Source organism: Protopterus annectens, chromosome 2.part0 (assembly GCF_019279795.1).
Source record: "Protopterus annectens isolate FY-2018-M chromosome 2.part0, PAN1.0, whole genome shotgun sequence".
In the NCBI taxonomy this organism is placed as follows: Eukaryota; Metazoa; Chordata; order Ceratodontiformes; family Protopteridae; genus Protopterus; species Protopterus annectens.
This window is the reverse complement of record NC_056728.1, coordinates 1,306,569,869-1,306,594,482: the sequence shown is the minus strand read 5'-3', so window position 1 is coordinate 1,306,594,482 and position 24,614 is coordinate 1,306,569,869. Positions and strand designations below refer to the sequence as shown.

At 37.9% G+C, this 24,614-nt stretch overlaps 1 protein-coding gene across 1 annotated transcript; it reads right to left on the bottom strand.

Moving 5' to 3' along the window:
• Positions 1 to 6,331: 6,331 nt before the first annotated feature.
• On the bottom strand, positions 6,332 to 24,444 carry LOC122793759. Its single transcript, XM_044061956.1, has 2 exons — positions 24,299 to 24,444; positions 6,332 to 7,424 (listed from the first exon to the last, which is right to left on the bottom strand). The coding sequence occupies exon 2, from the start codon at positions 7,348 to 7,350 to the stop codon at positions 6,691 to 6,693; it is 660 nt and encodes a 219-aa protein (XP_043917891.1). The 5' UTR covers positions 7,351 to 7,424; positions 24,299 to 24,444; the 3' UTR covers positions 6,332 to 6,690.
• Positions 24,445 to 24,614: the final 170 nt, after the last annotated feature.

Here is a 24,614-nt window from a genome sequence, read left to right as displayed (position 1 = left end):
GATATTGGACAGGTAGTTTTTGAACCACAGAAGGGTGGGCTGATAGAGACCTAGTGAGGACATTTGGAAAAGAAATTTGCTTTGACAAACTGTGTCAAAGGCTTTAGTCTAAAATAGGGAGGAGACTAGTTTGCCATTATCTCTAGCTTTATTGACAGTATCTATACAGGTAAGAAGGGCAGTGCTAATACTATGGGAAGGATGGAAGCAATGTTGTGTAGGGGAAGGATCTCTTCCAGCAGTAGATAGTCTAGCAATTGTTTTTGAATACATTTTTCAAGTATTTAGGAGAGGGGAGATAAGATTGCTACAGGTCTAAAGTTATTCATGTCTGATGAGTTTCCTCCTTTGTGCAGAGGGATAATATGTGACTTTTTCCAGAGACAGGGAATGTGGGATTCCTGAATTGACCTATTTATAAGGATTGAGACAGGATAGCAATGCTTTTGGCTACTGTTGTTAGGTACTTGCTTGGATGGTCATCAGATGAACAAGAGCACAGTTTAAGTTTGTTTAAAAGTAGTTTATATAGGATGTGGGCACAAGTTTGATGGTGAAAGTGGATGTGGTGATATGTGGCTGTTGGGGAGGTTTAGGATTAGATGTTGAGGAATCCTTGGTTATAGATGCTATACTGTCTATAAAATATGAGTTGAACTGTTTTGCAGTTTCAACTGGTGAGTTATCAAGAGAGGGGTTTGGGTTGAATTTTTGGCAGGGATGCAAGATTTCTTTAATGGATGTCTAAAATTTTTTCGGGTTGTGTTTTAGTATTATTTTGAAAGTTATTATAGTATTGTTTTTTGTCTTCAATTATTTGCTTTTTAGAACAATTGCAAAGCATTCTGAAGTTTTCAAGATAGTGAGGTGTTTTATACTTTTCCATTCTTCCCATGCCTTTTCTCTATCCTCCATTGCATTCTGCTCTTTTTGGATGGCCAAATTGCATTATTTATTTTCAGTCTCTTCCTTCTAGCAGGTGTAAGGATGTTTAGGATACTTGTTGTAATGGATTCATCATCTAAGGGGAGGATTTTTAGGAAGTTCCAATTACTAGATGATAGTGCAGCAATAAACACTTCTGAGTTAAACTTGGAATTGTTACATGTTGTTTTATAAATATGCTGTTTAACTGGATGTGTGAGATTTCTGGTCGTATAGATTGGGAGAGTATCACTAAATGAGTCTGACATTGTACCTATAGTGGAGTATTTGCTAGGGTCTGATACTAGGATTCAGTCCAATAGAGAATTTGTTGTCTAGCCATAAGGTGTGGGGCTATTAATTCATTGTGTGAAACCATATGTATAAGTTCATGCTAGATGCCAGGAAGTTAGAGTTTATGTCCACCTACATTCACTTCACCTAGTAATATTTTTTTGTGGAAATGTTGAGGATATACAATGTAGGATATCTTTCAGTACTGTATTGTCATCAGGAGGGATATCAAGGATAGTAATGCATATTTGTTTGTAATTGCTTATTCTGAGGAAAGCAATATGAAGCTCTGCAGAACTGAATTTTGATGTTGGTTTGCTGTAAGGGGAAATGTGTTAGGTATTGGGAATATTGAAGCAATACCATCACCTTTCCTCTTTATATGGTCATTACATTTATGCTAGTTTTAAGCCAAGTTTCAGTTACAGCAAGAACATCAGGCTTATGTTGGGTAATCCAAGCATGTAGTTCAGTAGTTTTATTTCTTATGCATCTAACATTTATTGCAGAAAAAAAATAGATCACCAGGTTTGGGAACTGGCTATTGCTGGGTTACAGAAGTATGTGGAGCTTAGCTAACCAAAGAGCTACTGAAAGCCTTTTGGAGCATAGATGGAACTTAGTACCAGGACTATAATAAGGTTAGTATGATGATGATAATTTAGAGACATAAGCTCAGAAGTGTTATAAATAAAAATTTCCTTCAAAGAAAATGGTATGATAACAATTATGTGACACAGAACATATAATTACTTTATAGTTTGCTTGTAGTGGTCAAAATATAACATAAATAAATAAAATAAAATCATAGAAATTGTAGTCATTGACAAATTTAAGAAAGCAGGTGGATCACACTGATCATAAAGATACTGAAAGCTGTGCTGTATTAGCAGAAAGAATGTAATGGTCAGAAACCATTTATAGAACTAAGCAGTCTAGATTTGAAGTAAAACCTGTTTCAAATGTTTGTGACAAGCAAAAGGGTATCACTTGCAAAAATACTATGTTTTAAATGTGAAAAAGTGTCACGTAGCTAGATTTTGTACTAGTGATAGTAACAATATCATGCTACTAGTGATGGTATACCTAGGAAGCATGGTAAATGATCTGCTCAAAAGGTTGAGCCTGCATTCTATTACTGTGCCAATGCAAATATAATTACGTGTTTTGCCTTAACTGAGGACAGAAAGCTACAAGGACTGCTAGATACAGACAGTGTTTTCTCACCAATAAAAGAGTAGTATGTATACATAAAGAAAATCCTTACTAATAAAGCACATAAAATAATATGCATTCATACAGAATAAAATGGTGTCCCAGTACTCAGAAATGCAAATGGTGTTTGAGAAGGTAGTTCATCCTGTTGTTGTAGGTCCCAATGTAATATATGACATGATAATAAGAGAAAGATTTCCCCACTTTAATGATTTATAGAAACAAAGGAGAAGAGGTAGTCCTTTTGATAAACATAATTAATGGTGCGTGGGGAGGGGAACCAGCAAGTAAAAATGCCTAGAGATATACTTCTACCTAATTTGGAAAAAGGTGAAGGAGAAACTACCAGACCCATTTATTGGAGTGTGTGTGAATCTAGGAAAGGTCATGACATAATGTTAAGAAGCCCTAAAGATACAAACATTTTAGTTGAGGATGCAGACAGAAGAACCTGCACCATTTAGTGAGATTTACCAGTACACACCTATGACAGAGCAGCCTATAAGAGCACAATCAGTAGAAGGAATGGACTTACACAATAAGATATTGCAACCTCAAAGTGTTACAAAGTAGGAAGGACTGGGGCCATTTCAGGCTTAAAATGTTGCAAAATAGATATCATAAATAACTAGCAGAACTGAAGAGAATGGATTACTCACTGAAAGGAGGTGATCTGAGGGAATGAAGTCAGGAAGTACTAAAAGTGCACAGCTTGAGAAGAATTCCAAACTTTCTACCAAGCTAAAGATGAAAAGCCCTAAAGAAGAAATTTTTAAGCAACAGGCAAGTGTTAAGGAAGAAAACTTACCACTAAGAAATATTTACCAGTGTAACTAAAGAGTAAAAAGTTCTAAACCCATTTCTGACAGTGAAAGATAGAAACCACACATATGAGAAAACTCAAGGAAATAGGTATCTCTAAGTAAAACTGAAAATAAAATGTATTCTGAAGTACCCTTTTCAGAAGGAGAGCACCCAAGAGCAGAAACAGAAATTGATGGGGTGGCATTCTTTCATCTTGAAGTAGAAGGAAGGCAACATAATGGAGAGCAAAGGGAAAAGGCAATGCATACTGAGGCAAGATAATACAAGCCAAAATATGGGAATTGTAAGAAAAAGGAAGAGGGTTCTGTGTATCAGGTACATAAAGGAAGGCAACAGGAACAATAAGACAGTGACAGCAGCTGATGGAAAACCATACTGGTAGGAGTTGCCTTTTCTGTGAGAAGAGCAAGCTACTGAGACCATAGTGTTTGCGTTGGGAGGAGAGAAGGCAGTAGTTTCCATCTCACAATAGGCTGACCTTGAGAAATCTCCATAGTTGTGTGGCCTTCAGCCTCTTTAATTTTAAAAAAAGCACATTTGAAAATGTCACATTGAGCATAGCAAGGGGAAATTAAGACAGAAGTAAAGGGAAGAAATTAAACAAGATGCTCTTACCTCTTGCCCATGCTTGAAATTACAAAATAATGTGTGTGCAGAGTAAGCAGCTTTGCAAGACATTACTATAACATGGTTATGAACTGAAAGGAGGTGATCAGAGGGAAGGAGGTTAGAAGGTATGAAAAGTGCATAACTTGAGAAGAATTCCAAACTTTCTTTCAAGATGAGGAAGAAAACTGCTTTATTCAAAGCATGGAATGCAGATATCTTGTATAGTCATGCAAACATGTCCCTCTGAGCAGCAAACTACAATCACAGTGTCAGGATGCAGGCTCAGAAGACAGGGGAAACCAACTTGAATAGTAGCCCTTTATTATGTAAAGGAACAAACTTGAGGATTCCAAATGCATAAAACACAGACACTCACTGGATACCTGTAATAAAGCAAGCATTCAATAAGAACAGTTTGGAAAGAAGGCCATAGAAACTTTAGACAATATGTGTACATCATTTAAGCAGAACAGCATCCATAACGTCAAACACAAAGTACTGACTTTAAATGTTATGATGCCAGTGCACAATTTGAAACTGTTGAAAGACAGCACAAATTATGTATTGCAAACCATGCAACTAAAAGCCAAAAATGACAGTTAAGTCGGTGTAGTAAAAAAGTCATGCTAATGGGCAAAATAAAAGTTTCACATGCGACATTTTGCCTTTTTGAAGACTTCATCAAAGTGAATTTAGTGATAAAAATAGGTTGTGTAAATATGGCAGAAACCTGTAAGCAAAGAAATTATACAAAAATGTAATAATGCTAAGAAAGATTATCCAGAAACTAAATACAAGTGAGTGTCAAAACACAGACGTGTGCAGTATAAAATGCAATGAGTGCACAGTAGACACTACAGCTGATCTAGGAGCTTTATATGAAGAAAAAAAATGTCTGTTGTAGTCAAATTTACAATTCAAAGATTTTTAGAAGTTTTTGGGAGGCAGGCAAACCGTACCTTGTCAAATTAAAATAATTTAAATGCAGACAAGGTTAAGCTAACATACAACAGAAATATAAAATCAAAAAGATAGTCTATATTGGAAGTAGTAAAGAAATTACTTCAGAGGGATAGTGAAGGAGTCAAAAACAGAGTACAACAACATCATAATGTTGAATCCAAAATCTAATGAAAACATCAGGATTATTATTGTTTTTAGGGGGGATAAACAACATTTCAGACCTAGACAATTGCCTAGTTGCTGGAAATTAGAAAATATTAGTAAGTCTGGAAAAGGCAAGCATGCACTAAATGGGATACAGATGGGTTGGTTTACCCTTTACCCACCACAATGCAGATGTTGGACTGGGGTTAAGCAGGCTGTCCACTGAGCATTAAACTGATGCTTTTAAGGTAGTGGGTCAACTGTAGCATATTGTGGTGTTGGATTTTGCCAATGGGTGTTGCACACATGACAAAAAGTATATAAATACTGATATAAGTAGTATCTATAGAAAATTTATAGTAAATGCGGTATAAATTATGCCCATTGCTTTAAGTCGAAATGTTTCCTTATGTTAGTTATACATGTTTCTTAAAAGGCAGACAGATACATTTCTGTATTATCCAGAACAGTTTACCTCATGAAGCAATTAATGCTGTATAAAAAGGAGAGCTAAGGTAAGTCATTGCAAGTAGTACTTAGAGATGGAATTTAATGTCTAGAACTGTGACTTTGCAAGTAGGTCAGCAGAGTGAACTGGAAGAAAACATCATGAATAACCCACACTTTTTCCTCATAAAGGAGTCCTGAACATCTAATAGAGATAAAAAGAAAGAAAGACTGCAGCTTGTCTGCAAGGGACTGTACTGAAGCTTTTCTCTGTTAACTTTTCTTTTAACCATATCTCTTACTTGAGAACATCCTATATTTCTAACTTCTTTTGTACCATAAAGAGTACCATTTTTCTAAGAATGCTGTCTTTGATTCTTAAAAATAATTCTTCAGTCTTACTACATATTTACTATAAAAAGATGGATGTTAGCTGCAGCATGTAAACAGGTATACACCTTTAAATACTAATGGACCAACTACAGTTTTTAGGATGTTATGTGCACACGTTTTAGAGAGTTCAGTTTGTAGTATAGACCTCATAAGTGTTAGACAACCCTTGCCTTGTGTAGTTATTAAGTCCCCTGACATGCTGGTAAAGCTGGATGAGTTACCTTCACACAAACACAATATGGACATTTTGAACATTCAGTAACCATATGGGGTCCATCAATTAAGTGTGTTATTTAAGAGGTTCAGAAGTGTTATGGATTTAAATAAGTTACAAGCTTAGTACCTAAGAATTCTAAGAGTGACACGTAGGTCTACTGAATATCAACATAAAACTTTTTTTTATCATTTATTGTTTTGGCTTCTTGGCTGTGTTGTTCACCATATTTCATTATAACTAGTATATGCAGACTATATTTTGTGTTCTTAAACAAACACACAGCTATTTTGGCAAATAATACAGGTTGTTTGTATCTTTATTAAAGTAAAATAAAACATAAACTTTATAGCAGGACAGCACAAATTTGCAAGGCACAGCATTTGATTCCAGTGAATAACAATCGATTACTCAAAGTTTAAATTTATTGTTAAACAATTTTAAAAACATATTTACTTTAAACTGAAAGTAAAACAGCATCTTGCTCTGTATCCTTTTTCAATCAATCACCCAGTCTTTACTTACATCTTAGACCTAAGTATAACACAAATGATTAAAATAAACATTAATATCTGAAAGGTATAATAAAAATGCGATTGGCTAGTTTTCAAAGTTAAAACCCAAGAAAGCTTTGCAAAATTAAAAAAAGAGTGTGCACGGTACTAGTTACATTCTTCAATAGCTTCTTCCATTCGTTTCCACACTTTATTAACTTTGGCTTTCCACTCCTCCCTTGGCTCTGGATCACCACCAGACTTTGACTCAACATACTCTAGGTATGTGATTATACCAATAACAAACAAGTACTTAAGGTGATCACAGAGCTCCTTCATGCTGTTTTTATCAGACTTATATTTATCTTTGTAAATACTGAGAATAGATTGACCAAAAAGAGTTTCTTCCCCCATCACACTACAATAAAGATCATCAATATTCTTGTATGTATTAGTGCTAAAACACTCAGAATGAAAATGTTCGATTTTTTTTTTACATTCAACAACCTCAACAAGTGCTCTGAACTGTCTCTTTATCTGCCCTTCAATGCGGCTGAGCATTGCTTTTGCCTCTCCTTCCTGTATCACTGAACACAACTCCGAAACAATCTGAGATACGTTCTGCAGGTTGCTATCAATGGCTTTGAACTTATTTTCCATTTCTTTCATTTCATCGCCTTTCAGTACATTAGATCCCATTCTTAAAAGCTTCCCTGCTATTTCAAAAAGTGGATTTATTCCTGATGCAACTGTGCAGACTGATGCTAGAAAATCTAAGCCAGTAGCTATAATTTGTTTTATTTCTTCTTGCTCCTGTTTGGTAGACATGTTGGAGGTAAAGCTAAATATTGATGACTCCAGATGAAATCAAAGTGGCAGTTTGTTGCGTCAATACTCCGTCACTGAAAAGAAACATATAAGAATCAATATTATATTATCATGTTACATCTTACTTGAAAATTATTACTTCATAGACCAATTACTCTGTGGAATGAGATTACTATAATCAGTCAAATGCCTGAAAGTTAAAAATCAGAGAAAACACTTTCCTTTTTAATTTTCAAATTTCATTCTCAGCAGAGACTTCAGGATAGAGCAGATACCTATCAATACTTCAGTACAAAATGTCCAGTAACTTGGTTTTCAGTTATGAAACCTTTTTACACTTGCACTCTATCTGATTTTATGTTGTTTATTTTTGAACATGTAGGCAGCTTGCATCAGAAATGCTCCTTTGCAGCCATGATCTAGTTATAAGAATGAAAAGTAACAGAAAAAGTACCCAAATAATGACTAAAGTATTGTCAAAGTTGTTCAATGTAAAAATTGTTCAAAAACTAGAAAGTATAAATTTAAGCTAAATAATTGTAATATCCAATTCAAACAGGAAAGTTGGAAAGCAAGGCAATCAATGACATGACTTAGAAACATAACCTACTAAAATAAGCAGGAATTACAGGTCTATATCACCTGATCAAAAGATGTTTCCATCAAACGCCTTTTCATCAACACATAAACAGCGAACTCCCAAAACTCCGAATGGCCATTTCAGTGAATTTTTTCCCAGGGGAAAAAAATCACTTGGTCAACCAAACACCAAACAAACTGTCAGACCCTACAAAGTGGGGGACTTTGCCTCCCCCCACCTCACCTTCTCTTACTAAATATACCAACACCAAGATTGCACTACAGTGGAGAAAAGGGCAAATTCCTGATGGTGGCCCAGCATTTTTCCCCTGGGGAAAAATTCACTGAAGTGGCCTTTCGGAGTTTTGGGAGTTTGCTATGTGTCGATGAAAGGGCGTTTGATGAAAACGTCTTTTGATCAGGTAATATAGACCCAGAATTACATACATCTAGTAATTCACAGTACTATTAGATGCTGTTTTGAATTATTTGTTATTTTCTTTTGTAGTTATTTTATTACATATATTTATATATAAAATAAATCTATATAAGGCCAAGCAAATATTAATCTAGAGTGGAAGGCCAAGAAAATTGCCATTGAGAGGCACAGGGTGAAGAGAGTTCTCAGTCATTTAGTATAACAAAGTTATTGAATGACACATAAATTAGGTTACTCACTGCTAAAACAGTAGTTGTGTAAACAATTCAGATGATTTTAGTACAGGAAGGATGGTGGAGAGGGCAAGTTTCAGTTGTTGGATTGGATGGAATTTCGGCTTTTAGGCTTTCTTGTAGTTACAGTATGATTTGGAAGGTGTAATGCATTGCTCTTATCACTGTGTAGAATTTCTTAATGAAGAGACAAAAAGATAATGTTTTTCCTAAAGAAATGGTAGTGAGCAGAGTTGATAAGTTTAAACAATGGAGAGCAGGGGAAGAGACTGGCAGAGAGGCGAATGGGAAGGAATAGTACTTTCCGCAAAATGAAGTGGTGGTGTTCATTGGAGAATACTATATATCTGCTGATTTAGACAGGTACCACAGTCTTGCAATATTAGAGTCTAGCAGTTAAGGCTGTGAGCTGCTGATGAACTTCATCCCCTGAAGGTTTGACTCCTTCAGCCTCCATTTGTGTGCTCTGAGTCTCTGGGCAAGTAACTTAATCGACAGGGGCTCCTGGATTGCCCTTGAAAATGGACTTGCAGTCTGTGGGATTAAATCGTCAACACATGAATAAAATAGAAAATAAAAGAAGCAACATAGGCATTTAAAATAAGTGCATATTATAGGACTTGCACTGGCATCACTTAACTGTGAACCTTGCATGCATTGGATGGTAGGCAAACTTGAGATTCTGTAGCAATCTATTAGCATGGAGTGCAGTTTCTCTTAGATGTTTTCAATGTGCAAAGTAAAGGACAGCATTATGTCCATGATGATATCAAAGAGCCTACAGAAATGCCGTGACTCTAATGAAATTAGAGAGTGGAGGGTACATATTAGATGCGTGGAGCTGAGCTTCACGTATCACCTTTAGCAAAGATCATGACTCATCCTTTCAAAGCAGATATCAAATAAGTTTCTTATTCCAAACTACTCTGAGTGGAAATAAGGGTCATGCTGCAGATCAGAGGTTACTAAGACAGTAAGCACAAGACGTACTTTATAGAATATGATGTGTGTGTGTGTGTGTGTGTGTGTGTGTGTGTGTGTGTGTGTGTGTGTGTGTGTGTGTGTGTGTGTGTATGTGTGTGTTTACTTTTGTCCGGTTTATTTGTTTATTTTTTTTCGGAAGCAGTTACTTACCTCGAGTGGAAAGTCAGTGTTCTGGATGTCAGTCTTTTGGTTTGTCTATCCTTTCATCTCGGCAAAGTGAAAAAAGTCGGTGATGTGGCCGTTCGGGTAAGTGAAGTAGATCCATATGTATATGTTTGTGTATATATATATATATATATATATATATATATATATATATATATATATATATATATATATATATATAAAATATACATATATTTATATATCTATATCTATCTATATATATCTGTCTATCTATATATAGATAGGCGCGTGTGTATAAATGCAAATTTAAGTACAATTCTGAGAACAATTTTAAAATATGTACCATTTTGTACAATACATTTTAAATAACTCATATTTCAGAATTCAAAGCTTATACACTCACAGTTTTGTTTTAAACCAAAGTCTATTCACAAGAACAGAACAGAGCAGTTTTCCTTCAGCAGTTCAAGACAACAAACTGCATGAATCCATCCACATGCAGTTTTCTCATTAACCATTGTATTATATCCTCAGGATTTTCTTCACTGGTATTACACAACTTTACAGTTTGCTCTGGTCATAGCACACCTAGAGTAGGCCTCACATTCCTGTCTTATAAGTGAGATTTACCGTAAAGGTAGTTTTGTCATCCAGTATTTACATAAACACAGTTTGCATCGTCAGCACCTGAAAAAAAGTATTGTAAAGGGTTAGTATATCAGAGTTAGTAGACTATCCAGTGGCGATGAATGTTTCAACAGTGAACTTGTTACTCTAAGGGTTTACTTTCTTGAACGAGGTTACACCAGTGAGTGGGAAATAAAATTGAGCAAGACGTGTTATTACTCAGAATGCACAGGGCAAGATGTATTGTAAATAAAGTTGAGCTTCAATTGTTAACAGATCCTTCAGTTATGTCTATAGTCCAGAATAATAAGACTGTTTTCAGGAAAGCCTTTCCCCTTCCTATATCTATGGATATGAACGTTATAAAAAACATCCTGACAGTTAATTGGAAATGTATTCTGGGAAATAGAGACATGGCTCAGATACTAGGTTCAAAGCCATTGTTCACTTGCAAAAAGAGACACATTATAAAAAACATTTTAGAAAAGTCTACACGGACAGCCAATACAATAGTAGGGGGAAGGACAGGCACTTTCAGGTTCGAGCATTATAAACAGTGTTGCTGTATAGCAAACAGTTTTCAGTATTACACTGATGCTTGCAACATGTTTTTTCCAGCTAAGAACAGGTTTGACTGTACTTTCATTGGGATAGTTTATTTGTCCTTATGTGACTCATGTTCAAGTTTTTATATAGAACATTGAGATGTTTAAAACGTAGGATCTAAGAACATAATTTAGCCATCTGAAAACACGATACAAATAATGCATTGGCTAAACACACTTTGATTTGTGAAAATTTTAGGAAGTATACATTCTTTTTCATTGACTCTGTAGAAATACAGGCTTTAGAAGGTGATTATAAGGTTTGTCTAGAATGTTGTGAATCTAAATGGCAAATAGCATGTATGGCAGATCAGCCACCAGGATTAAATGATATAATTAACATAAAATGTTTTATTTTGGGAGTTAATCATTAGTTTGGAACAAATGTGCCCGATCTTGTCTGACTTTAGAAGTTAAGCAGGATTGATCCTGGATAGCATTTGGATGGGAGACCATTTGGAAACATCATTTTAGTGTATAATGATTGGTCCCAAATACCAGTATTTTTTCTTTTTTTGAGATTTTTGAAACTAATTTAAATACTGTATTTCATTGGGTGCATGTGCTTTGAATGGTAGTGGATTGGTTGTGTGTATGTTTTTGGTGCAAACCCTGGAGAGTATTTAAATGGAAGTTCTATGGTGAAAATATTAAAGAATGAAAGTGCTTAATCTTAGAAGGATTTGTGTGGTTTGTCCTTTAGAACTTGTTATTTTGTTTCATTTCTGTTTTGTTCAATGCCTCCTTTAATACCTGCTACATGTCCTCAGAAAAAAGGTACCCAAAAAGTATTACAATTCTATTATCTAGGCAATAAGCTGAAGAGTTAAGGAGTTCCCACAGTTGGATCAGGTCCTGGATGTTCCTCAGAAGCAACTTCCATTTGTGGGGGGTCTGTCTTGGTCCTGCTCACCTTGGCTCCTATGATATTTTGTTCTAACAGAATGTAAGTAGTCTGCAGGGATCAGTTGTGCTGAGCTGCTTGTTCCCAGGCTACCACAACCAGTCTGCAAAGGGAGGATGGTCTAGCTCCCTCGTTTTTTTTTTTTTTTTTATATATACTACATCAATGTTGTGTTGTCTGTGATTTCTAGGAGTCCAAAGATGGTTTAGAGGTCTGAGAGCATTTATTACTGACATCATTTCTTTAACACTTGCGTGCATTATTTTTTTCCTGCTGACTTACATGTATTTGTTTTTCCTGCTGATTCCACATACCTTGGACTTTTAACCCTTTGGATACTGCTCCCCAAAAAAGTCTGAAACATCAGTGGTTACCATCTGGGTTGGAGCAGGTAGGGCAAAAGGAAGAGCTGGGTGGAGGTATACTTGATTCACCTACCAGGGATCTTCATTATGATACACCTCTGTTCTGAAAGGTTAGGAAGTTTTGCTGCTGTGTCCAGACTTATTTGTGGAACCATTTGATTTTTCTCATGTGAAGTCCAGTTAAAGGATTTGTGAAAATTGCTGAGACCAGAATCCTTAGATATCCCCTAGCAGATGTCAGGTACTGGTTGGGAAATGTCAGAAACTGTTCCTTGTAAAATTTCCTTTGTCCTGAAGAAGAAAATCCATCATGAAGTATGACTCTAAGAGACATTCTATAAACACTATCCTATGAGATGGAATGAGAGAAGATTCCTCTATGTTCAGCTGAAATCCCAGGCTGAGAAAATATTTTTACCCAAGCCAGAGATTCTTGACAACTTTTAAAACAGTGCAAAAATAAGGCAGTCGTTGTTAGCAGAGAGAAAAATGTGAATGCCCTGCAACCTGCAATGGGCTATGAAAGGAGCTGGACACTTTTTAAGTACTTTTGGAACTGTTAACAACACAAAAGGGAAACCAGAGAACTGAAAATGTAAACCAGAGACAGAAAATGGAAAAAAGCATCTGAAATCTTTGATAATTGGGACGTGATGATCAGCATGTTTTACATCCAGAGTTGCTAGAAAACCAGAAAGTGGAATGAGAGGGAACAGAGACTGTAGAGAGAACATTTTGAATTTTGGAATTGTTATGTGAAGGTTTAGAAAAGAGAGTTATACGACAGGTCTCCATGTTCTTTCTTTCTTTGACACCAGAAAGAGTCTTCAATAAAAACATTTCTCTATTTGATCTGGAGGAACAGGTTCTATAACCCTCTGAGACAGCATTTGATCTAGGATAGGATGAAACAGGAAGGATTGACAGAATTGATGTAAAGGAATCTCTTGTAAAGAAAGAAGGGAATCCCACTGCCAGTTATACCTAGCTTGAATGATCCTCAGGACCAAGTGCCTGAAGTTACCTGGTGCCACAGACAGAAGTGAATACTTAGATTTTGGGAAAGCTTTAATGGAACACTCAGACTTGCAAGAGATGCACTTTTATATCCAAATTGGAAGCCACGCACTCTCCAGCCAAGACCAGAATAGCTGGTCAAGAGGAGAAGGTCAACACTTGCACAACACCACAAGGAACACATAGCCTTCCAAAACATGCACCAGCACTACCCTCACATAAAAACACAAACCACACACCCACCTTCGCGGAGGCTCTCAATAAAAATCTACCCAAACAGCAGAGACCTCCAAGGCAGAAATGCACTTGACCACCACAACACAATACTAATCACGAGACATATAACTCTCCTAAACAGTGTGCCACTCAGCCAAAGCCCCTAAGGTAAAACAGCATGCCCAACACACTGGTCATTGGTGATTCGATAATGAGGCACACTGAAGTCCCACTCACTAGGTTGAATAAGGAGATAGTAACAGTCAGTTGCCTGTCAGGTGCCAGGATCCACCACATAACACACGCACTCAGGTCCCTCAACAACAGGTACAAATATGACTCTGTCATTGTACATGTGGGTGTGAATGACCTGAGACGTACCTCCCTGGACTGTATGAAAAGAGACAAGGAGGAGCTCTCGGATTATGTAGCCTAGGCGGGTATGACCCTAACACTGAGCAGCATCCTACCATCACCCAGAATGATACCACAGTACAAGCAGAAAATGATTGATTTCAACAACTGGCTACATTTCTGGTGTCATTCTAAGGGGATCCGGTATCTGTCTGCCTGGGATGCCATGATTGACAAACCTTGATGCTTTGCCAGAAATGTTCTGCATCAGTCACCCCTGGGCTTCCAGATACTGGCCAAGGCTCTTGCCACCCCTATAGTGCCTTTTTTAGGCAGTGTTCCAAAGACCAAATTACCACCCCTATAGTGTCTTTTTAGGCAGTGTTCCAAAGACCAAATTACCACTGTAACAACTACAAACAAATGCAATCTGAGGGTCATGCTTCTGAATGCTAGAAGTCAAAATCTCAAAATGCACTCGCTCGAAGCACTCTTTAAAATGGAGAACATCGACATTTGTGCCATAACAGAGACCTGGTTCAAGGCAGCGGAAAGCACCCATGCACTACCAGGCTATAACTTATTCCACACCTTTCGGCCCCAGAACTTGGACTGAAGCTCCAAAGGCGGTAGTGTTTCCATATTCAGAAAGGATGCACACACCTCCAGACTGGTAGCCCAACAAAACATATCTGAGATACTTCATATACAATGGGTAAGACAGTGATTCAGGTCATAGCCTGCTATAGGTCCCCTAGCATGTCCCAATACTCACACTCCACATTCCTAAGCACCCTGGAGAATATTAGAGTTCAACCTAACACTCTCATACTGGGTGACTTCAACTACCCCTCCATTAACTGGGAAAACTACCCATGTGCTAATACACTTGCCCAACATTTCCTGGAATTCATTAATTCCAATGCCCTGGACCAGCTCATTCTTATCCCCACTAGAGGAAGCAACATCCTTGACCTGGTCATTACTAACATGGGTGACCGTTGCTCTACACCAGTAGTCAACTCCTCCCCGGTTAGATCCGACCACAAACTAATCACCTTGGAAATCTACATCCCTCACCCCCCCCCCCCCCGCAAAGGTAACCACCATGAAAACTAGCCCAAAGCTAACTTTGGGCTCCTAAAAACAGAGCTGGTTAACTTCACAGCATCCATGCAAATGGAGAATAGTTGCATGACCACCAAGTCATACACCAATGCACTGTACGAACACGTACACAAATGCATGGATCTCGCTATACCCAATAGAACCAAGACACTCTCCTCCAAAAAAAGGAAGCCAATCTGCCATAAACAAACTCTACAACAGAAGGAGGAAACTCATGCAGAATAAGGTAAAGTCCTAAGACTGGGAAAACTCCCTTATCAGCCTCAACAAAAAGTTGAGATTCCTCAACAGATATTGCCAATATACTGGCAGACAGATTCAGTGCCAACTTTATCCCTCTCCCCCGCAAAGAACCAGTCACAATACTAGTTGATTGCCAGGCACCCAGTATTACTGCTGCACAGGTTAAAACAGCACTGTCCAAGGCCAAGAATACAGCTTCTATGGGTCCTGACAATATCCCTGGCTGTGTTCTACATGAACTACAGAGTGAACTGGCACCTCACCTGTGTGCCCTGTTCAATCACAGTCTCACTTCAGGCTTTGTCCCTACCAAATGTTGGACTGCTACAGTCATCCCTCTCCACAAAGGAAGTTCATAGGTTCATAGATTAGTACTAAGCTAACTGCCCTTGCGAGCCATTTTAAGCCTAGCCAATTATCCCTTGTGAGACTCAAACCCTGCACCTTGTGTTTGTAAGGCAAACACCTTAACCATTAGGAGTGAGTGACTACAGACCATAGGAACTATCGCCCCATTAGTCTGGTGGTCCTCTCCTGTTTGGTATCTACTTTTCTGAGGTCCAGGCCAACACAAAGGGACTCTGGCTGACAAAGTTTGCAGACGATTGCAATTTGGGAGCTATTATTAACTCCCCAAGTGATGTTGACATCCTACAGAAAGGCCTTACTGAGACCAACAACTGGTGTCAGAACCATGGCCTTAAGCTCAATGCCAAAAAACGTGTCATTATCCCCTTTGAGAAAAACCCAGTTCCCATGAATTACCACATCAATGGTAGTCCGCTGAACACAGAAGGCATTCTAAGAGATCTGGCAACACAGGTTGACAGCAACCTCTCTTTTGACCACCACATTGCCACTGTGGTCAAAAAGTCCTTCTATGTGGCACATCTCATTACTAAGGGTTTTGCATCCAGGAAGAAAGAGGTTATTGTGTCCCTCTACTCTTTCCTCATTAGGCCAATCATTGAGTACAATGACCCATTTGGCATGTACCTCACTAGACACCTGCAACAACTGGAGAGGCTGCAAAAGTACCTCACAAAGAGGATCATAGGCCTTAAACATTTGTCTATATGGACAGACTTAAAAAACACCAAGTATTCTCTGTCTCATATCACCTACTTAGAGGCGATCTCTTCTTGACTTACAAAGCCATGTCTGACCCAGCTCTGTTAGAAATGCTACATCTAAAGAAATCCCAATCCCTCTGCACCACATGCTCCAGTGACTTCAACCTTATTATCAGAAGCAACAGAACATGCTGGAGGGACAGGTTCATAACCCAGAGACTGCCCATGCTATAGAATTGACTTCCCATACATGTTAAACAGAGCACCTCACTGGCCCTCTTCAAGAGAAACCTTGATGAGTGGATGTGAATTAGAAAATTCATCCCAGGGATCATTCCAGTGGCTCTACTCGACATAGGCACTGGGAACTAAGGTCGGGTGGCACAATGCCAGGGTAATCCTATGGGCTAGGCTTGTAAAGGCTCCAGCGCTATTAGCCTAGTACACACCTATGAACCTATAATCCCTGGGTTGTGAGAGGAAACTGCAAGACAGGGCATATAGTTAATCTACTTTTTTAGAATGTCCTTGGTTTTGGGTGGGCCCTCCTTTCTTTTTTGAACCTCCTTGTCATTGTTTTCTGAAATGTTGCTTGCCTGTTCCTTCATGGAATTGTTTATTATGTTTCTTATAAAAAAGAACCTACCAGTAAGGAAAGCCTCTGTTACATTTTGGCATGGAGGAATGAAAAATCTGGGTAACCCCCTGAATTAGATTTTCTCTTTTGTCAAATCTTTTAAGGACCTCAGCAGGAGAAGTATCAAATAAAACTTCTTTATCTATGGGATTATTGAGGAGTTTAGCTTTGACATCCTTTAGTAAATTTTGAGAACAAAGCCAGGCAAATCTTCTTATCTCCAAATAGTATCAGCAGTGCCATTAGAATATTTTAGGGCATGCTTAGTTACTTGAGAAGTAGAAGAAAGCAAAACTTTTAGATTTGTCTTAGTTTCTGAAGAAGGCAAGTCAGCAATTAACTTTCTCATATTGTCAAAGGTCACTAGCAGGAATTTAAGTATGTGAGACTGTCTGTTTTTCAGTTCTGAAGGACAAGGCAGAAGAATTATATATGTTCTTCTGAAATGTATCAAAAGCTCTCCAATGTTTGTCCAGTAGAATAGGGGTAGCTGTCTTAAGGTGCTAGGATGAAGATGGTTTGGAAAGAGAAATCATTGCAGGGTCTGCCTTAAGGTTAGAAAAAGATACTGGTGAACCTTGTAATATTTTCTGGGGGCTGGGACTGTCAGTCAAACTGTTGGCAGCAAGGAAGGCATCATCTTAGGCTGGCAAAACTGGTGGAATATTTGTAGGCTGAGGGAAACCTACCTGTAGTAAATCATAGTGTCTTTATGGGACTATGGAATTTCATTATGTCCCCTCTGAAATAACTCCTTCATCTTATTAATAGTGTCAGAAAAGGACAAGTCTACAGGTGTGGAACCTGAAGAAAAGGTTTCCTCAGACTCAGCTTCTCCATCACAATTCAATAAAATAAATGGAAATACAAATACAGCTACTGTACAAAAACTTTTCTTAAATGTACAGAAATTGTAATGACAACTGATAAATGTATTAATTTTTAATTTTTAACTTTTAACTTTCTATTCAATCCTGATGGCTTGTCTGCTCCTAATTTCAACTGCCAAATGAAGCTATAAATATCAAGTGTTTTTTGAAAAATAGACATTTAAAAGTTAAAAATTAAAAATTACTAAATTTATCAGTTGTCATTACGATTCCTGAAGTTTTTGTAGAGTAGTTGTATTTGTATTTCCATTTATTTTACTGAATTAATTGTTTAATTAGTGATGATTGATATTTTAATTGAGTGACCTTAATTGGGTGTATTTGTACAAATAGGCTTTGCTGTTGAATTGATTTTATTCTGAGGAAGTCTCTTTTGGGACAAAAGCTTTAATAAAACCTGTTTGTTCGCTAACGTCTGTGGCTATTTTGCTCCTGGTGGTCCTTGTTCTACCTTTCAGTGGATTTTTGTGACCTGAACCATCATCTTTATACCATTCTCCTTCAGTTCTACAGAGCTTAGGGTATATGGAAAGGGTCCTAAAGCTTTGGAAGCTGCCCAGTTATCTGATCCATGGCTGGATATGTTCCATTTAGCATAGCCTGCTGCAACACTGATCTAATGATGAACATCTCTTTACTTATCAGTCAAAGCTCTTTTATTTCTTACTTCAGGATAACAGTGTTTCATCAGTTTGGACAGCAGGGATAACATTTTCTAACTCTATATTCCTGGCGTCTGTGTCAGCTGTCAGGATGACTACAGAAGCATCAGATTCCCTCTCATTTTACACATTTATGTGCTATATCTGCCTTGGTTTTCCAGTTTGTCTTATTTTGCCATTATCTTCATTCAGTTTGTCTAGAACCTCAAATGGTCCATGCCATGTATTACAGCAGAGGGAAGTGATACTAACACTTTTTCCCTGTTTTAAACTTTCCATATTTGGCATTTTTATTAGGCAGCCTCTGCTGCATCTCTTGCATCCTTTGCCTATGTTCCTTAAATATTGGCATAGGAATTCTTAACCAGTCTTGCAAATTTCCTAAGTGCAATTTTTTTATACAAATGTAATCTTTATTCTTCTTATAGATTTACCTTTACTATTTACTAGGGCTTTTCTCCAGGGATCTCTGGTGAAAAGGGTCACACCAGAATTCTTTGTCCCTAGGTTACAGGCCGAGGCAAGACACATGATTAAATAGGCTGTCTTGTAAAAGAGATTTTACCAAACAATTTGTACATTTCCATAAAGAAATAGTTAAATGGTTAGTATTCCAGTTAACATTTCTGATACCTAAATTCTTCTACCAAGAATACTTCTCATCTATGTCCATCAAAATTACTTCTGCACATTATTTTTGTGATCTTAAATCAGTGGCGCCATTCCAGTATGTAGTATAGACTGACTACTACCTAGATGACTAGAGTTCAAATAGTGGCATAGGTGCTGGAAGAGCCAGCAATTGTTAGTGTTGATGGGATAAAGGTACCTTCTCATTAACCTATCAACCTATCACTGTTGCATAATTCGAGGCTTGTGATATGCCAAAATGCATGGGACAAGGTACGTGGGCTTGATGACCCCACACTGGTGACAGTATCTATGTTTAGCATGTGTGTGGTTGAACAGAAAATGGGAGGACACGATATCCTGCAGTTATGTAGGTGCTCATATTAGCCACCAGGGTTAGGGTTAGGTCCATAATACAAAACTCCATGGTAGATGCCTGTATGATGGCTCCTGCATCTGACTCCCACCCAAGTGTGGAATTAATGGGCTGCCTTGCAACATGACAACTACTGGGGGCAGGAAGTGGGGCACAAAAAGTATTCAGAAAAAAATAAGTTAATGGTGCAAAAGACCTTCAAAGACTTAGCATAATGTCTCATGAGGAAAGCACTCCCTTTCTTGTCTAGGTCCACCACTGTGAAATCATTTCAGCTTTTAATGTTTCCATAGTGCCTTTTTAGACAGTGTTGAGCTGATGGACATTCCAGCCTAGTAAACTCTAATGCCAGGAGTCTTAACAAAAAAAAAAATGCCCAAACTTGAGGCTTTCCTGCAACTTGAACACATTCATGTCTGTATAGGTAGAAAAACATGGTTTCAGAGCAATGGAAGCCCTTTCTTTGTTCCTGGGTGTAATACTTATCGCATCTTCAGACCCACAGCAATTCTGGGTGTGTATCCGTATTTGATAAGAATATCATCATCTCACAACAGATTGCATGGGGCACCACATGTGAACTCCTAGAACTCCAACTTATCCTGAACATGACATTACCACTCCATAGCTAGATATAGAACACCATCTATGTCCTCTTCTGAGTATGATAGCTATCTGAACACATTAGTTGAAATTCCCATTAAACACAAATTCCTTTCTACTGGAGAACTTCAATTATTCATCACTAACTTGCTGACCTTCACTTCCAATAGTTCGCATGCCCAGAAGTTCATTTTCATAATAAATGCTAACTCTCTTTCACAAATACTTGACTATCCTGCAGGGGTCCCCAATATCCTGGATTTAGTCCTCACAAATATGGCCACTTCTTGCACAGCTCCATATGTAAACCACGTATTGTTAAATCAGACCATAACTTAATGACCTTTTCCTTTAAAACAGATGGTACCTCCCCTGTAAATAGCTCAGTGTTTAGGAACTTCTCAAAAGCAAACCTTCTTCATTTACTTGATGACTTAAATAAATTCTGTTGTAATCCTTCCCTGAATGATCCTCCTGGTAAAGCTGCTACCTATGCCTCTGACTTCTACTCCCACTTAAATAGCTGTATTGATAAGGCAGTTCCTATTTGCAACAAATATAAAGAGAACTTAAAAGTCTTTGTAGTTAATCCACAATAATACTACACTTTTTGACCCAAAGGAAATAGCCAATATCCTAGCTAACAAATTTAGCAAAACTTTTACTCCACCCACAATTATAGCTATCCCACAGATTCCACAATCCCAACTACCCCCTTTAATTACTATAGAACAAGTTCTGTCAACTCTTTCAAAAACTAAGAAAACTTCATTCATGACCCCTGTCAAAGTACAAGTTTGCCTGATTATCAGTGACAAATATGGCCTTTCTAAAACCCCCTACTTAAATTCTTTAATCTAAGCCTCTCCACTGGTTACATGGACCAACCACAGACCCTGGTAGTTATAGACCCATATGTCTCACTAGTTTTATATGTAAAGATGTGGAGTGCATTATCTCAGACTTCATTAATGTGGGTATTAAAAATCTCTCACACCTCTGTATTCATCAATTTTGCTTTATCAGATGAAGGTCCCATCTCTTTAACTTCCCTAATTTCTTTGAAAAAGTAACTGAAGCAGTGGATAGTGGTTATGCAGCACATACAAATATTTAGACCTGGCCAAGGACTTGGCACTATTCCCCATGCATGGTTTATTGATAAACCTGTAAATCTGAATATAAATCCTTATATTGTGCTAGTTATCTGACAGAACCCATGTGGTTAGTGCAACAGGTGCCACTTCTGAAAGCAAAACACTTACCAGTGGTGTACCACAGGTTCCACATATGGAAATATGTCCTATTTGACATCTATTTCTTAGACTTTCAGGCCAGCACTTCTGGCCTGTGGTTAAGTTAGCTTGCAGATGACTGTAAACTGGGTGCTGTTATTTGATCTTCAAGTGACTCACAATTGCTCCAACATGGCTTAGACCATGTTAATAACTGGTGCAAGAACAATGGTCTCAAATTAAATGCAAAACAATGAAGCATAGTTCATTTTAGTAAATAAAACATTTTCACTTACTGTGTAGGAGATCCACCTCTCCACTCAGATACTGTTATGAAGGATCTGTGTACACTTGTTGTTAATATCTTATCATTTGACTATCAGGTCTATAAAGAGTTCAGAAAGCCTTTTATGGGGCCCATCTAATTTCCAAAGGCATGTCCACTACATCCAAAGAAGTCTTAATTTCCTCTTACTCATATCTTATCAGACCCATTATTTAATATAATGTATTGTTTCACATGTATTTATCTAAATGTATCACCTTACTTGAGAGATCCCAGAGATTCATAACTAAAAGATCAGTGGCCTCGAAACTTAGTTATCAGGAGAGACTGCCAGTCCTTTCTCTGCACTCAGTCTCTTATAGACTACCCCATGGAGATCTATGTCTAGCCTTTTATGCTATGTAAGATCCAACCTTATTTGATCTCCTAATGCTTTATAGAACTAATGGTGCATCAAATACTCAGTTAAAGGAACTAAACCTTCATCAGTTGATAATTGACATATTGTGGTGATAGATTCATATCTGAATGTATCACTCACCTCTGAAACAAACTTCTGTTACATGTCAAGCAGAGTAGCACCCTTGCCACCTTCAAAATAAACCCAGGTAATTGTACAGGCAACCTCAAATTATTTCCTGGTCTGCCTTGCCCTCCTTGAGGCCAGAGAGAAATTTTGAATAGTTTTGTTTTGGCTGAGCTGGAAATGCTCTACAAGACTGATTGCATAGTACTTACTTATGAACCTATTTGTTTGTTTATTGCTTTGTTTACCATAAAATCTGTCTCAGCAGAAGTAATCAAATGATTTTCCTGATGCAGATAACTTGCTAAGTAGACAGCCATCAGCAAAACATGCCATTAATGTATGTGCTGCACTCTGTGTAATGTGCCAGGAGCTCTCTAACCAAATACCAGATGGGTACCCTGTACAGCTGCAACACTGACAAACTACAGTGAGACAAAGCATGAAGACCTCTATCATAGTGTTACTGAGTACTGGTGGTGCAATCATTCCAGGGAAAGTGCAGGTCATTTAGGTGGAGCAAGTCTTCAGGCTGTTTTACAGAAAAAGAATGGGACTACTGAGAAGGCAGACAGAACTAGTCAGTGAAACAGACTGCGAGCTCACCTCGTTCCAATTTAGAAAACCTTCATTATGTCCCAAGACGAGACAGAAGGCAGAGGGTGCTTATAGTATGGAACAGCATAATCTGTTTGTAGTGTTGGAGATCTCAGAAGATACATAAACTGCACCTGTTATACTGCATTAATACATTGCGCCAACATCCAGGTCATTCATTGGAATGATTGTATCACACACCCCCCTTCCCATCTAGCCATTTCAGTACCTGCCAACAGTCTTACTTTACAGCATTTTCTATATTAAGGACTTTGCCTACTCCTTGCAGCTGTGCATCACCATGGGCATCATTTGTCTTGGTTTGTCATCTTTATCCTGTATGTTCAAATATTCATAGGTTAGTACTAGGCTATCTGCCCTTATGGGCCATTTAAATTCTAGCCAAGCATTCCATCACAAATGTAAGAATCAAACCCACTACCCTGTGTTTATGAGATAAATACAATAACCATTATACCAACTCCACACATGCTGGATGCGAACACCTGTTCCCAGTCTTATTAGATATGCTTATCTCCTCACCTGTTATGACCATTCCCTAGGTATGCATTTGTACTGTCTTGCCCTTCTAGCTGCTGTCCTGCAGACATAACAAGGTGTCAGTCCTTCCTGCTAATGCCTGCAGAACACATATCATTACAGTATAGGAATATCTTACTGGATTCTCTACCTTTGCAGGCAGGGGTGATGTCTCTGTATGGGGCAGGATGGGTTGGGCTGTATATACATGACATTATGTAATGCAGGATGCTACAGGATGTGCCTTTGCATTCTTTCAGTTAAAACAGATATTCATTGCTGCCTTATACACCCTAAGGGTGTTTTTCATGCTTAAACGTGCTGTGCTCAGCTGAACACCATTCTTAAATGGAATATGAATGCTTTTCCATTATCATCGATGCAGTATGTCTGCAGTTATGGTCCTGTAACCTGCTGATCCCTATACACCTTGTACTCTGTGATTCTCCCATTTGTGAATCACAGAAAATAAAAGGACACCTCATTAGCATACCTACGGCATATCTGGAGGAGTCCAGGTATACAACAGTGTAAATAAAAACAAAAGCTGTGGATTATCAGTGTCTAAAAATACAGTGACAAAACAAAAGAATACCTGCACTGGCATTCTTTTGTTTTGCTATGCAGCAGTGCATTAAGATGTGCCATAGAGGTTGGACATTTTTCTGGTATGTATTTCTTACTATGTATTAACCCTTCTCATTGTCATTGCCAGCATCATGCCTCAGATAAATAGTGTAACTGGACGAAAGAGGAGATGATTTCACTTAAGATAACAAACAGAAACTTGCATGCTTAAAAGTCACGCTGTTAAGGAACTGCAAACAGGATAAGTGAAAGCTACTGTGGTAACGCAGCTACAGTGATTACTATTTTCCAGGTGCTAAAATTATAACCTTGAACAATGATACATCATATTATATTAGTTAATGTCTCAGCCGCCTAGATAAACTATGTATTGAGCATCTTCTAAAACCTAATTCCAAGTTCATGTATTTAAGGACGTGAATGTACTCACAATTATACACTCATGCTCACAAAATGAAGCTAAAACCAATTTAAATAAAGCATACCTCTCACAGATGGCCTGCTTTGGATCTTTTCTCTGACTGGGAGGAACAGGACAGCTAAGTCTTGTGCTGAGAAGCGAGGCTGGAAGATGAAAACATACAATCTAGCAAGAACTGTCTCCTTACTGTGATATTGTCTGCCTTATATAGGGAACAGACAGGGAGAAAAGACAGCAAATCAGAACTTTGGCACACAATGACTATTTTTATTGTTCTCATGAACTGAGTAATTTAATCTGATTCATAAATAAAACATTTACCCACAGGTAAAACAAATATCACATAAGCATTCTGTAAAACATTGCCAAATAGTCCAGCA